This window comes from Bos javanicus, chromosome 8 (genome assembly GCF_032452875.1).
Source record: "Bos javanicus breed banteng chromosome 8, ARS-OSU_banteng_1.0, whole genome shotgun sequence".
NCBI classification, from domain to species: domain Eukaryota; kingdom Metazoa; phylum Chordata; class Mammalia; order Artiodactyla; family Bovidae; genus Bos; species Bos javanicus.
The window spans coordinates 29,497,024-29,511,958 of NC_083875.1; the positions used below are offsets into that span (position 1 = coordinate 29,497,024).

General features: G+C 45.1%; 1 protein-coding gene across 2 annotated transcripts in view; it reads left to right on the forward strand.

The window, feature by feature from the left end:
* The first annotated feature begins 2,150 nt into the window (after positions 1-2,150).
* Positions 2,151-14,935, forward strand: part of TTC39B (tetratricopeptide repeat domain 39B) — a 154,961-nt gene continuing 142,176 nt past the window's right edge. For both annotated transcript variants that reach the window (XM_061425255.1, XM_061425256.1), the window contains exon 1: positions 2,151-2,608. In XM_061425255.1, the coding sequence (XP_061281239.1) occupies positions 2,567-2,608 (42 nt within the window). In that variant the 5' untranslated portion in view covers positions 2,151-2,566. The remainder of the gene's footprint in view (positions 2,609-14,935) is intronic.

Genomic DNA, 14,935 nt, shown 5'->3' on the forward strand with positions numbered 1-14,935 from the left:
TTACAGAAATGAATCCATTTTAATTATTCTTTGCAAAAAGATCTTTTATATTTGTGATTCATAATCTTATAGGATCACACATATGCAAGAAGGAGAAGTTGGCATCTGCCATGAGCACAGCAAATTTGATTAGATGTTCTAGGGGCTAGGCCACACTTATTAATTCTGTGTTCATAATTGGCTTCCTCAGAAACAGGAATGCTACTCATCTAGTGACATGAATTTAAAATACACAGGGTTTCAGATTTGGTTTCTGATTTAAAAAAAACTACCAACTTTTATTTATAAGAATGATTTCTGAAAAATTAAACTTGATTCTCACTTTGACATCATCATGCCACTCATTAAAGCCAAGTTCTTTTGTATCTCCTTAAAATTTGAGGAGTTGAAATGGAAAGAAAATAACAAAGTATACGGGAGAGAAAGAAGCCACCACAAGATGGCTTAATGTTAAAAAATGTGGTATTAATTTGGGAGCCAATGAACTTTAAAAAATGGAATCATGCATGAGCAATAAGGAGTAGGATCTGGACCCAGACAGGAAATCCAGCCTCAGAAAGCTAAGTATAAACAGGAGGTTGGGGGAGGAATGGAAACTTTCAGGGGTATTGTAATTAAATGACCCCAGGTCCCTTCTAACCACACATACCTGATTCTAAGAGTGCTGCAAGAATGTATTAGCCTGTTTTTAAAAGTTGTGATACTGAAATATAATATATAGGGGCATAAAATCCACCCATTACATTATACAATTCAAGGATTTGTAATGAATCATACAGTTGTGCAGTCATCACCATAATCTAATCTGTTTGTGAGGCAGAACAATTTCATTTTTCTAGTATAAAGGTACGTAGTGACTCATTAAAACTGTAGAGCAAGTTTCAAGGATGCAAAGTTGACTCACTGAAAGTACATGTAACAGACATGTGCAGGCAGCTGTTCTACTGAAATAGGGAGAAAGAAGGGGAAGGTGGTGGTTGGAGGCAGTGTGGAACAATGGTTACCACCACAGCATTAAGTCAGAATGCTGAAGTTCAGATTCTGGCATCCTTACTTCCTTAATAGATGTCTGACTGCAAACAAATTACTTGAACCCTGTGAGCCTCATTTTACTCATCTGTAAGTTAACAGTATCTACTTCATGGGGCAAAGGATAGATGAGGTAAGTTAAACAAGGGGCTCAGGATAGTCCTGGCATGTAGGAAGTACTCAATAAATGTTAGCAATCTTTATAGTTGTCACTGGATGACCGTTAAATGCCTGTCATGAGCCAGACACAAAAGACCATGTGCCCTATGATTGACTTATAGATATGAAATTCTCGAAAAGGCAAAATGAAGTGATAGAAAGCAGATCAGTGGTTGTCCCAGGCCAGAGAGTGGGCAAAAGAAATTGATGGCAAACAGGCACAGGAAACTTTATGGGTGTGTTCTAAATTATGATTGGAATGGTGTTTTGTAAACATTTATCAAGTTAGAAGCTTAAAATTGGTGAATTTTATTGTATGTAAAACAAAGCTGACTAATGCCCCCCCAATACCCCTAAAACACAGCTTATAATTTTCCAGTTGTGTTAGACACAGGAATCAATTTCTAAAGGAAGCCAGTAAATATTTTTGGAGCACCCACTGCAAGGCACTGTTCTAGGTGCTGGGAATACAACTTTCAAGAAGACACAGCATCCCTACCCTCATGGGTATATAGTTTAAACACGACTTATGCACATATATTTGGGATTACAAAAGGGGTCATTGTGACAGATATTGGAAGAAGAGAACTCTAAGTTGCATAAGTATCTGTCCCATGATTTTTAATTTATCAGACATACACAGAAGCAAACATATCATCCCTGTATGAGAAGACGATGTCCCTCAGTGTCTGGGTAGGTGGAATGACAAAAACCTCTGGGTGACTGGTGACCTTGACGCGAGGTTGCCTCGCCATTTGCGAGACGCAGTGCCCACTTGGCGGGGGAAGGGACTTGGTATTGGCTCAGGGACCAGGTGGACACTTCAAATGGGCCTCGGGGATACCGTGGCTTTCATTTTGGCCACGCTAAGCCTGTGCTCTCTTGGCCGGTGGCGAGCAATAGCCTCCGCACAGAGCGCTAGAATACTCCTAGGTATTCAATACCTTTCCACAGGGTGCGAGAGACCTGCGAGGTTCCCGAGTGACTCCGCCCACAAAGTGACTCCGCCCATGGAATGACCCCGCCCAAGTGGATCCGAAGTGGATGCTGCCTGGAGGTGGAGACGCGTTGCAAGAATCTGATTGGCTTCTCTAGTCAGAGCCTCGTAGAGGGTGGGGCGAGGCCTGCAAGGGGCGGAGCTTATGTCGAGGGGCCCACCCGGCGCCGGCTTGAGAAATGGATGCTCGGCGGATGTGCAGGCGCCGGGGGCGGGGAAAGCACTTGCTCAGCAGCGCGCTGGCCCCGCCCGGGACCCGGCGGGAGCGCTGGGCCGCCCTCTTCCTCCCTTGCTGGCGCTGGGCTGAGCCCCGGGCTGAGAAACTGAGTTGGTTCCGAGCACCCTGTTTGGTTTTTGGGCGGCGGCAGCCGGAGGAGGAACATGGCGCTCGTCGGCAACGGAGCAGAGTTGGAAGTGGACGAGGTACTGGCCGGTGGGGAGTGTGGGCACTACCCCTGGAGCCCGGGAGGGGTGAGCGAGCTCTGCAGGGTTGAGCGAGCTCGGCGGGGACGGCCAAGGCCCCGCCCCCTTGGTTGCCCGTCTGGAACCTACAGTCTCCCGACCGGAGGAGACGGGGGTTGCGAGTGGGGACACCCGACCTTGGGAAGTCCGTCCCTGCTGGAGCGAGGAGGGTCTCTGCGGCGCTCGGATTGGAGGCGCTGCTGAGGTTCCAAGCATCACGCCTAGGGTCGTGGGAAGCGAGGGCACCGCGTCCGGGAGGCTAGTGGATGGGTGCGAGCGCGCGGAACGCAGGACCCGCAGTATAGAGCAGTTCTGAGCCTTACTAGGGACGCCTAGGCATTACCGGTCTGACCCTGAAGTTCCGACACTGGTGCTTTGGAGTTTGTGGAACCGTCTCCTGATCTGGGAATCTCACCTTCTATGGAAGTTTTCGGTGGCAGAATCGAAGGGCTTGCAGTCGATGAGAGGAGGGGGCCAGCAGGAGGAAGAAGGAGCCCTTCGGTTGTCTGCACCAGCGGGCAAGGCAGAGCTGTCCTTGGGTCGGAGGGCTAGGGGCTTGGAGCAGCAGCCTAGAAATTGGTGCTTTCACCATCAGATTTCCAGAGTGGGTGGTAGACGGAGGGAAGGCGCGGGGAGAACCGACTCCGACCTTCAACTGCGGTCTCTGTACTGTCTTTAAGTAATTAGCCACTTCCTCCTGTGGCTGGCGCGCCGGGGTCTGAGCACCCTCGGGCGCGCGCGCAGGACCTGTTGATTTATTGACTTGCTGTGAGCAGTTGGCAGCTCCGCAGAGACACGCTCTCTTATTCGCTCTTGAAGTTGAAGCTGCCGGCCGGCAGCAGCTGCTGCCATTTTACCTGACTTGAATTTTACAAGTCGTTGCCTGAGGAGGCTTCATTTCAAATGATGCAATAGTGGAAGATCTTGGAGTTGGCGGGCTAAGATTCCTGCCCATCTTTTCAATGTCGAGAAACTTCTGGCAACTAATACTGTGTTTTAAATGTAGCCCTTAACAAAGCAAAACCTAAGCTCCAGCTCTTTTACACGACTGGCCGACAAGAGGGCACGCCGGACTGTCCAGAAGCTTTCTTACATCCTGTGCCTTCCAAGGAGGACTTCAAACGACCGATCAATGAACTAGAGTTTGCATGGCTGCGTCTATTGTTGAAACTTTTAAGTTACACATAAAAGCAAAGGATGAAATGGCTTATTCGTTGCCATTTTCATCTGTGACAGCCTTTCTTTATTTGTAGCTTTAGATTGTCTTTTTGGTATGACCTGGAGCCAGCTTTTTTTCTTTCCTCTTGTCTTAGATCTTTTCTGTAAAAGATAACATAACACTTTCTTGGTGCTCTGACTATACATTCACTGTTTCCTTTAAAGGTTTTTATGACTCTCTGCTGTATGGCCCTAGTGGTAAAGAACCTGCCTGCCAATGCAGGAGACATAGGAGATGCAGTTTCAATACCTGGGTTGAGAAGATTCCTCTGGAGGAGGGCGTGGCAACCCACTCCACTACTGTTGCCTGGAGAATCCCATGAACAGAGGAGCCAGGTGGGCTACAGTCCATGAGGTCACAAAGAGTTGGATAGGACTGAAGGGACTTAGCACAGCACAGCTGTATATTAAATTAACTATCCATGTTCTTGGCATGGGGCTTCTCCCGGTAGCTCAGTGGTAAAGAATCCACCTGCCAGTGCAGGAGACCTGGTTTCTATCCCTGGGTCAGGAAGATCCCCTGGAGGAGGGCATGGCAGCCCACTCTAGTATTCTTGCCTGGAAAATCCCACAGACAGAGGAGCCTGGCAAGCTACAGTCCATAGGGTTGCAAAGATTTGGACACGACAGAAGCAACTTAGCACGCACGTACGTTCTTGGCATGCAAGGCTCTTTACAGTGTGGTCTCAATCTGATGTGCTAGCCTAGTTTCCAGCCAGTTTTCTATGTATAACAATTTTAATCAGCGTTATGCCTGAGGAAATAAGATTGGGAGTAGCTAGTAAATGTGGAGTAAAAAACTTAAATTCCTGGGCTTGATGAAAAAGATTTGCAACCCTTAATTGTGATTATTTGTTTTGCAACACTTAGATATAATTGTTTAGTTCAGGGCACTGTTGGGATAGAATGCTTGAACGATAGGTATTGAAACATAGGGCTACGCTAGCTGTGCCCTCTGCCTGCAAGGTGAACCGAATGCCAGGCGTTGGCTAGGGAGGATGGCTCTAACTCTGTGGGGGAAATTAGGTTTCAAAGCAGCAGAGAGCCTAGCACACAAGATAGTTGGTAATATGTATTTGTGGAGTGAATGAATGACTACAGAATTGAAGACAAAGCTTAATAATTACTCACTTTTGGCCATATCTTTTATTCATTTTTTAAAATCCCCCAACTATTAGTCCCCTGTTACATGTTAGGTACTATACTGGTTCTAGGAAATGAGCAAAGTACAAACCGAATTCCTTTGTTCATGCCAAATCTGCTTTGTCCCTCATGATGCCCTACTTCCACCAGAATAAATGTTGCAAACATTTACTGAACATTTGCTTTGTGCTTAAACATGGCAGGTGCCTTAGAAAGGGAAGGCAGTTTTGACTTTCTGCGGTTCTCAGTTTGGGTATGGAGATGTGGAATGTGAAAAAGAACTCTAGAAAAGAGCTCAAGGCGCGGTAAGCAAGTAAGAAATGTTGCCTTGTAGACCCGGTACCCTTAGCTCATTTGTGGAAAGTCCCTCACTTTCAATGGGCTGAAGTGCTGTACCACAGGTGCACAAGACCCTGCTCTTAAACTTACTGGATGTGTGAAACTAAAAGAGCTTGGAAGCTTTTCAAGCACTTAATTTAGATTTGATGGTCTTTATTGCCAAATTCAGACTTAAATTGAAGAAAGTAGGGAAAACCATTAGACTACTCAGGTATGACCTAAATCAAATCCCTGATTATACAGTGGAAGTGAGAAATAGATTTAAAGGACTAGATCTGATAGATAGAGTGCCTGATGAACTATGGACTAAGGTTCGTGACATTGTACAGGAGACAGGGATCAAGACCATCCCCATGGAAAAGAAATGCAAAAAAGCAAAATGGCTGTTTGGGGAAGCCTTACAAATAGTTGTGAAAAGAAGAGAAGCGAAAAGCAAAGGAAAAAAGGAAAGATATACCCATTCGAAGGCAGATGCCAAAGAATAGCAAGGAAAGATAAGAAAGCCTTCCTCAGCGATCAATGCAAAGAAATAGAGGAAAACAACAGAATGGGAAAGACTAGAGATCTCTTCAAGAAAATTAAAGATATGAAGGGAACATTTCATGCAAAGATGGGCTCGATAAAGGACAGAAATGGTATGGATCTAACAGAAGCAGAAGATATTAAGAAGAGGTGGCAAGAATACATGGAAGAACTGTACAAAAAGATCTTCACGACCAAGATAATCACGATGGTATGATCACGCACCTAGAGCCAAACATCCTGGAATGTGAAGTCAAGTGGGCCTTAGATAGCATCACTACAAACAAAGCTAGTGGAGGTGATGGAATTCCAGTTGAGCTATTTCAAATCCTGAAAGATGATGCTATGAAAGTGCTGTACTCAATATGCCAGCAAATTTGGAAACCTCAGCAGTGGCCACAGGACTGGAAAAGGTCAGTTTTCATTCCAACTCCCAAAGAAAGGCAATGCCAAAGAATGCTCAAACTACCGCACAGTTGCACTCATCTCACACGCTAGTAAAGTAATGCTCAAAATTCTTCAAGCAAGGCTTCAGCAATACGTGAACCGTGAACTTCCAGATGTTCAAGCTGGTTTTAGAAAAGGCAGAGGAACCAGAGATCAAATTGCCAACATCTGCTGGATCATGAAAAAAGCAAGAGAGTTGCAGAAAAACATCTATTTCTGCTTTATTGACTATGCCAAAGCCTTTGACTGTGTGGATCACAATAAACTGTGGAAAATTCTGAAAGAGATGGGAATCCCAGACCACTTGACCTGCCTCTTGAGAAGCCTGTATGCAGGTCAGGAAGCAACAGTTAGAACTGGACATGGAACAACAGACTGGTTCCAAATAGGAAAAGGAGTACATCAAGGCTGTATATTGTCGCCCTGCTTATTTAACTTCTATGCAGAGTACATCATGAGAAACGCTGGGCTGGAAGAAGCACAAGCTGGAATCAAGATTGCTGGGAGAAGTATCAATCACCTCAGATATGCAGATAACACCACCCTTATGGCAGAAAGTGAAGAGGAACTAAAAAGCCTCTTGATGAAAGTGAAAGAGGAAAGTGAAAAAGTGGGCTTAAAGCTCAACATTCAGAAAACGAAGATCATGGCATCTGGTCCCATCACTTCATGGGAAATAGATGGGGAAACAGTGGAAACAGTGTCAGGCTTTATTTTTCGGGGCTCCAAAATCACTGCAGATGGTGACTGCAGCCATGAAATTAAAAGACGCTTACTCCTTGGAAGGAAAGTTATGACCAACCTAGATAGCATATTCAAAAGCAGAGACATTACTTTGCCAACAAAAGTCCGTCTACTCAAGGCTATGGTTTTTCCAGTGGTCATGTATGGATGTGAGAGTTGGACTGTGAAGAAAGCTGAGCGCCGAAGAATTGAGGCTTTTGAACTGTGGTGTTGGAGAAGACTCTTGAGAGTCCCTTGGACTGCAAGGAGATCCAACCAGTCCATTCTAAAGGAGATCAGTCCTGGGTGTTCTTTGGAAAGAATGATGCTAAAGCTGAAACTCCAGTACTTTGGCCACCTCATGCGAAGAGTTGACTCATTGGAAAAGACTCTGATGCTGGGAGGGATTCGAGACAGGAGGAGAAGGGGACGAGAGAGGATGAAATGGCTGGATGGCATCACCGACTCGATGGATGTGAGTTTGAATGAACTCTGGGAGTTGGTGATGGACAGGGAGGCCTGGCATGCTGCGATTCATGGGGTTGCAGAGAGTCAGACACAACTGAGCGCCTGAACTGACTGACTGAGGTCACTATTTGATATTCATATGGAAGTAAAAGGGGACCAGGTGGTTTGGTTGGAAAAGTAGTAGGTTAGGAATTAGGTGAACTGGGCTCTCAAATCTGTCACTCATTTACCCAATAGCCATTCATTCATTAAGTGTACAAACATCTGATTATGTTATGTGCCCAGCCTGGTGCTAGCTTGAAGATACAACAGGGACCTAGACTGACGAGGTTTCTATCTATAACGATAAGAGTGACCTTGACTAACCCAGGCTCTCAACCTCTTATTGCTCTTCTATGTTTCCTCATCTGAAGATGAATGGGTGCCATGAGCCCTGAGTATTCTTCCAAGCTCTGAAAGTCTATATGTTTAGAGGCAGGGAGGCTCCTTTTTTTGGGAAAATGCTGATAACATGGGAATCCCTTTTCCTTTGAAGTACCCAAGGAGATGATGGTAGTAGTGGGGCTCTTATGATAGCTGTGGAATGGGTGTTTTCTTAGGTAAACTGGTGTTTTTGTTTTTTTATCTTTAGGTGCTAGGAGGAAAAATGTGGGAACCATAAGAGGTTAGGGCTTGCAACCTCAGAGGCAGCAAAAATTGGTTCTGGAGGAAGACAGAAACTTCTTAGACATTCCAGTGGTTCCAGACATTCCTTCAAACCTTGGTGGCTAAAATACTGTTTCTTAACATTTAAATTTCTCTCATTGGTTTTTCTTGTGTATCACACAAGCAACTTTGACATGAAGTTCATGGAAGATATACAGAATGTATACAAGGTCATTATTACAAACCTATGGCATTCAGGATGGGGAACACATGTATGCCTGTGGTGGATTCATTTTGATATTTGGCAAAACTAATACAATTATGTAAAGTTTAAAAATAAAATAAAAATTAAAAAAAACAAAAAAACAAAAAAAAACAAACCTATGGCAAATATATGGCTATCGCTGTAGACCTTTCTGACCATCAATAGCTTAATCCTGAAGTCTGTCTATCTTGGTGACCTCCTTATATGTATGGGCTGCTTTGGGCTGTCTTGTGGATGTTAAGTGCTTATGTTTGGCCCTTACTGTTCTGTGTGTGACTTGGGATTTGAAAATTAAATAAAAGTAGTTTCTATTTTCTTATTTATTAGAGTTATTGAGCTTACCAATAACTATGTCAAGTATCAAAAAGAAAAAATATTGATGATATCTGAATGAATATTTAGCAGCTGGATAAGTTAAAAATGATTTTCTCATATAAAACAAAAGTTAAGTTCATTAAAAATAATGTTTAGGAAGATTTCTTTTTTTCAATTGTTTTACCTTTGCTGGAAAAGGAGCAGTTTTTAAAGTCTTTGAAAAATTTGGTTACATTGCTATTATTATGTAGAAATTGGTAATTTTTATATGTAATCTGATATATAATATTTTACATTAAAATTGCATTGCAAGTTGCTCAGTAAATACAGTAATAAAGTTTAATGTTAGTAACCTTAAAATATAAAATGTAATTTAACATTTTTATTGTCATTCTGAACCTATTCTTGAATAAAAAGAGTAAACCTTATACTTGCTTTTTTATGTATAAAGTACAGAAATATTTCTGTGCTATTAACATTTCATAGGGTTAGGAGAAAAATGTCTGAAAAGGCTTTCAAGGTGGGAGGACAATATTGAAAAAAAGTTGAGAAACACTGGATTAGGGAAAGAAATGGTTTATGTGACAGATGCTTCCATGGCTTGCTTTTTTTGCCCAGTATTTTTTTGGTTTAATTGTGATTTAGAAAATTTCCCTAGTGGCATTTTAGATGCTGTCTAGGTAAAACTGATTGCTACAGTTTTCTTCCAATCAGATTCATTCTTTCATTCCATTTGTGCTCACTGAGCACCTCCCCAGGTGCAGGCAGTCTTCAGATGCTGGAAGTCCACACGGAGATGAGATGTCTTGATCGCTCTTGAGGAACGCACACTGTAGCGAAAGAGACAAGTAACAAGTGCTGTCTTTGGGTCAGGGTAGATTTTAGGTGGGCTTCCCTGGTGGCTCAGATGGTAATGAATCTGCCTGTGATGGGTTCGATCCCTGGGTTGGGTTCTATCTGGGTTCGATTCCCAGGGGTTGGGAAGATCCTTTGGAGGAGGGCGTGGCAACCAACTCCAGTATCCTTGCCTGGGGAATCCCCACGGACAGAGGAGCCTGCTGGGCTACAGTCCATGGGGGTCACAAATACGACTCAGTGATTAAGTATAGCACAGCGCAGATTTTAGGTAGGAGAGCCATATAGTTTATCATCCACAGCAGGGACCTGGGAAAGTCAATATGGTGCTTTCAGTAATTACTCCAGGATAACAGGTCCAAACAGGAATGGTTGGTTGCCTTCGTTTAGGGGCTGGCAAAGGTGGCTCAGCAGTAAAGAATCCTCCTGCAATACAGGAGCTGCAGGAGGTGCGGGTTTGATCTCTGGGTTTGATCCCTGTGTTTGGAAGATCCCCTGGAGGAGGGCATGGCAACCCACTCCAGTATTCTTGCCTGGGAAATCCCATGGACAGAGGAGCTTGGCAAGCTACCGTCTGTCAGGTCATGAAGAGTTGGACACGACTGAAGTGACTTAGCACACATGCAAAGGCTTTAAAGAAGAGGTGGTATTTGAACTGGGTCTTTAAAAAATTTTTTTATTGAAGTATTGTTGATTTGTGTTAGTTTCAGGTGTACAGCAAAGTTATTCCATTATATATACACACATATAGGTATATTTGTGTATATATATATGTATGTATATATATGTATGTATTTATATATTTTAGATTCTTTTCCATTTTAGGTTATTGCAAGATTTTGAGTATAGTTCCCTGTGCTATACAGGAGGTCCTTGTTGATTATCTGTTTTGTGTATAGTAGTGTTTATATAAAGGAAACAATCCCATTTACCATGGCATCAAAAAGAATAAAATATCTAGGAATAAATTTACCTAAGAAGGCAAAGACCTATACTCTGAAAACTGTAAGACCCTGATGAAAAAAATGGAAGATGACACAAACCGATGGAAATATATATTGTGTTCTTGGATTGGAAGAATCAATATTGTTAAAATGACCATACTACTTAAGGCAACCTGCAGATTCCTATCAAATCACCAATGGCATGTTTCACAGAAGTAGAACACAAAATTTTAAGATGTGTATGGAAACACAAGAGACCCCAATAGGAGAGGTAATTTTGAGAAAGAAGAATGGAGCTGGAGGAATCTGGCTCCCTGAACTGAGTTAGAAGGATGTGCTGGGTGGAGCAAGTGTGATGAGGCCCAGGCGTGGGCGGGGAGGAGAGCACACCCTGGGGTCAGCAGGGTGCTCAGAGTGTGGAGAGCCTTGGAGGGCTGAGAGGTGCAAAAAATGAGGACCCAGAGGGTGTCTTAACTAGGCAAGAGTGGTATACTTATTTTAGGAAGCTAAATCTGGTGAAGTTGCTGCAGCCAGTCTGTGGAGGTGGTGGAAGGGCAAAGAGGCTGTTGCTACAGTTCCAAGTGGGAAGTGATGACTGCGGTGGAGCAAAAGTTATGGGGTTGAAGAGAGGAGGCCTGACTGGAGGGACTTCTCATCGAGAACTGAGAGGAGGAATTGGCCTATTTGAAAGGCAGTGGAGTCGGGGAAGAGAGGAGCCAGTCACCGATGACTGCCGGCTGGCGGAGGTGCTGTTACCTGAGAAGAGGAGTGGGTAGGGTTCAGCCTTCAAGTGGGTGTGGAGGGCACGGACCTCAGGCACAAAAAACTCACCTGCGTGGCTCACTGTGCCTTCCTCATTGAGGGAGCCCGGCCATTTGTTTCTGAGTGAATGGATCTGGGCAAGGTTGTGGAAGGGAGGTTGTAAATTGGTCCTGCAGGTGAGTAAGATGGGAAAAATTAGCAGCAGCTTATTGTCAGCCTGGATGTCAGCTCTAGTGAACAGGCAGTTTTCTTGGCATGTTCAGTTTTGAGTCTTTTGAAAGCTCATCTATTCCTGGGAATGCCACTTTCTCAGATGAGAAACGAGGGTGAAACTTGCCCTCATTTTCTCTCCTGTCCCCTTTGCCCGACATCGCCTCCCTCCTCCTGAGTCCAGCAGTGCAGGTGTGCTTCTTTGGCAGGAGTCAGTCCTTCTTTGGGTGCACTGCTTGCTCTCCCATCTTAGCTCCCTGCACACGGGTGCTGTTAGTAATTATCTGCAGTGTGAAATGGATACTGTGAATTCTGTGAGGCTCCCGGTTTCCATCTGGCTGGCTGTTGACAGCTTCCTGGCTCCCAGTCTCAGTGGCCCTAGCTGCCAGCTCAGGAGGGTCTCCTGAAGTCACTGTGTGCTCACTTGCCAGGAGATGAGTACCCAGGACCCTGTAGGGCTTCCCTTTGTCAGACCCCACCTTGATCACCAACTGTGTCAGAACTCTTCTTTTCTATCCCCGTGCCTAGTGGGGGTCAGTCACACACCCAGAGCGACTCTGGCTGGTTGACCATACTGGCTAGGTCACCACACCTCTCTCAAAGGGACTTCTCATGTGTTGACTGCCTAGCAGTTCATAATGCCGTTACGCATTTTGGCTCGTTATTGAAAGATGAGGGTGTGTAGTAAGAGCTCTTTTTTTTTTCTTTTTTTTCTGAGATCTGTGGATGTATGTTGTAAAATATTGTAGTAAAATAATGCACTGTGTATATTTGTTGGATCTGATTGTAACTAGTGAGGGAGAAGAATATTCAGTCTTAACAATGTATTGGGTTTATGCCAGGTGCTCCTGTCCTCAGTAATGTCTAGTGAGACGTGGGGGCAGGTGTGTGAACAAATAGATGCAGTTTTCTTTGCTGAGAACTATGGAGGAGGGATGCTGGGGTGCTTTGGGAGCACGGAGGAGGGCATCTCATCCGGAGTGAGGGGAGGGAATGGGTAATCAGGGGTGGTGTCCCCGAGGAGGCCATTTCTTAGACATTCTGGATCTGGCAGGAACAAGGGGTTAGGCATGGAGAAGAGACTGAAGTGCATCCTGGAGAGAGGGAATAGCAGGCATAAGATATGGAAGTAAGGGCTTCCCTGGTGGCTCAGGCTGTAAAGAATTCGCCTGCAATGCGAGAGACCCGGGTTTGTTTCCCGGGTCAGGAAATGCCCTGGAGAAGGGAATGGCAACCCATTCCAGTATTCTTGCCTGGAGAATCCCATGGACAGAGGAGCCTGGTGGGAGTCCATGGGGTCACAAAGAGTTGGACATGACTGAGCGACTAACACGTTTTATGGAAGTGAAGAAGTGATTGTGGTTCTCCTGGTGGCAGGAAATGAGGTTGGAAGGATAGGAAGGGCTCCTGTAGGCTTTTCATGAGGAGTCATGGATATTGTGTAGTGCACGGTGGGCATTTAAGGGTTTCAACTGAGCAGAGGTGTGGTGAGATTTGGGCTGTAGGTAGCTCCTCTGGAGACCATGGAGGCGGCTTGCCTGGAGGGAGACAGGCCCAGAGGTGGGGAGGGAGGGGAATTTCTGGAATTTTGTTTTGTTGAATGAGTGTTACAGTGCCGTGAAGGCCCATTCTGTGCAGGCCTGGCTAGGTACTGGGATAACATAATGGGTAAGACATGATTTTGACCTCTGTGGATCAGGCGAGGAATATAGACACAAAATCCACTGTCACCTGGAACGGAGTGGAGTTTGGAGAGTGTGTGTTGGCACTTGGTTCTCTGGGAGGAGGAGGAAAAGAGAGCTTTCCTGGGGTAGTCACTCACCTGGAGGATGGTGGTGACACGTCTCCCTACCCCCACCCCCACGTCAGCTGACTTGGTTTCCAAACCTCATCTTTACTGCCCAGCTGTGTGACTGAACCAGTTTGGGCCTTGGTTTCCTCTTGTGTAACCTGGAGCAGTTGACATTGATGATCTGTTTCTGAAGTTCTCAGCTCTGACATCTATGGTCTAGAAGATGACATTTGATCTGGAGTTTGAGGGGTGGAATTTTAGCAGGCAACCATGCAGCCAGTCGCTGCTTGATTCCTTCAGGCAGAGGGAGCAATGGGGAACGAGCAATGGGGAGTATGGGGGAAGCTTGGTGGAGGTTGAAGCAAAGAATATGTGAGAGGCAGGAAGGCAGTGCTGCTGTGTGTGTTCCTGCAGAATCGGATAGGCCTTGAACGCTCAGCTAAGGAGTTTTTTTCCCTCCAATTTTCTTGTTTGACAGATGTATCCTGTCACATATGGGAAATGTGTATCTTTTACTTTTTTTTTTAATAGAAGCAATGATAATCCCATTTCTTGGTTTCATCTTCTTGTTTCCTGGCCCCATTTCCAAAGTACTTAGTTTTAAGCTGATGATTGTAAACTGAGATGCACTGGTTAAGGAGGCAGACAAGTCAGGCGTGCTCTAGTAATTCCATAGACTGTGTTTTGTCACACAGACTCTTACCCTCAGCTAAGTGCTCAGACGCACAGCTACCTGGACCCACAACTCTGGTGCGGTCCGCAGGACCAGTCCTGGTTTCTCTGAGGGTATCTTCTGTCCTCTTTTTCTCTTGCTCCGCTTCTATAGATGCGGCTTTGGCCCAGAGTTATGGGCTTCCTAGTCTTTTTTCTAAGCATGAGTCACAGTCTTTCCACTCAGAACTAAAAGCAACAAACCTCGGAGTCTCACTTTATTTTTCTCAGGCCAAATGGGGTAGGATATTTTTTGAGAGGAGGCGGACAACATGGATGACAGAGTGGGAGAGTCCTGATGAGAGGGGAGTGAGGCCTGACTCCACGACCCCCTCCCAGAAGCACTCAGATGCCATTTTCTGTGCAAAATCGTCAGCCCGGCCCTTGTTTAAGAATAGCTGCTCCAGCTGCTCCTGGCTTGGGTTCCCATCTAGGCTTCTCGTGCCATTTGCTGTGTGACCTTGGACACGTTATTAAATTTGTCTAATGCTTTTCATCTATAAAACAGGAATAATGATACCTGCCCCATAAGGCTGACCCAGGTTGAAATAAGACTCTGCTTTACAAAGCACCTGGCACATTTTTGTTCAGTCGCTCGGTCCTGTCTAACTCTTTGTGACCCCATGGACTGCGGCACGCCAGGCTTCCCTGTCCTTCACCATCTCCTAGAGCTTGCTCAAACTCATGTGCATTGAGTCAGTGATGCTACCCAATGATCTTGTCCTCTGTCAACCCCTTCTCCTCCTGCTCTGACTCTTTCCCAGCATCAGGGTCTTTGCTAATGAGTTGGCTCTTTGCATCAGGTGGCCCAAGTATTGCAGCTTCAGCTTCATCATCAGTCCTTCTAATGAATATTCAGGGCTGATGGTAGCACCCTTAATGTGTTAGTTCTCTTTTCCCTTCTGCTTTACCTTAAAGTATTGCTGCCA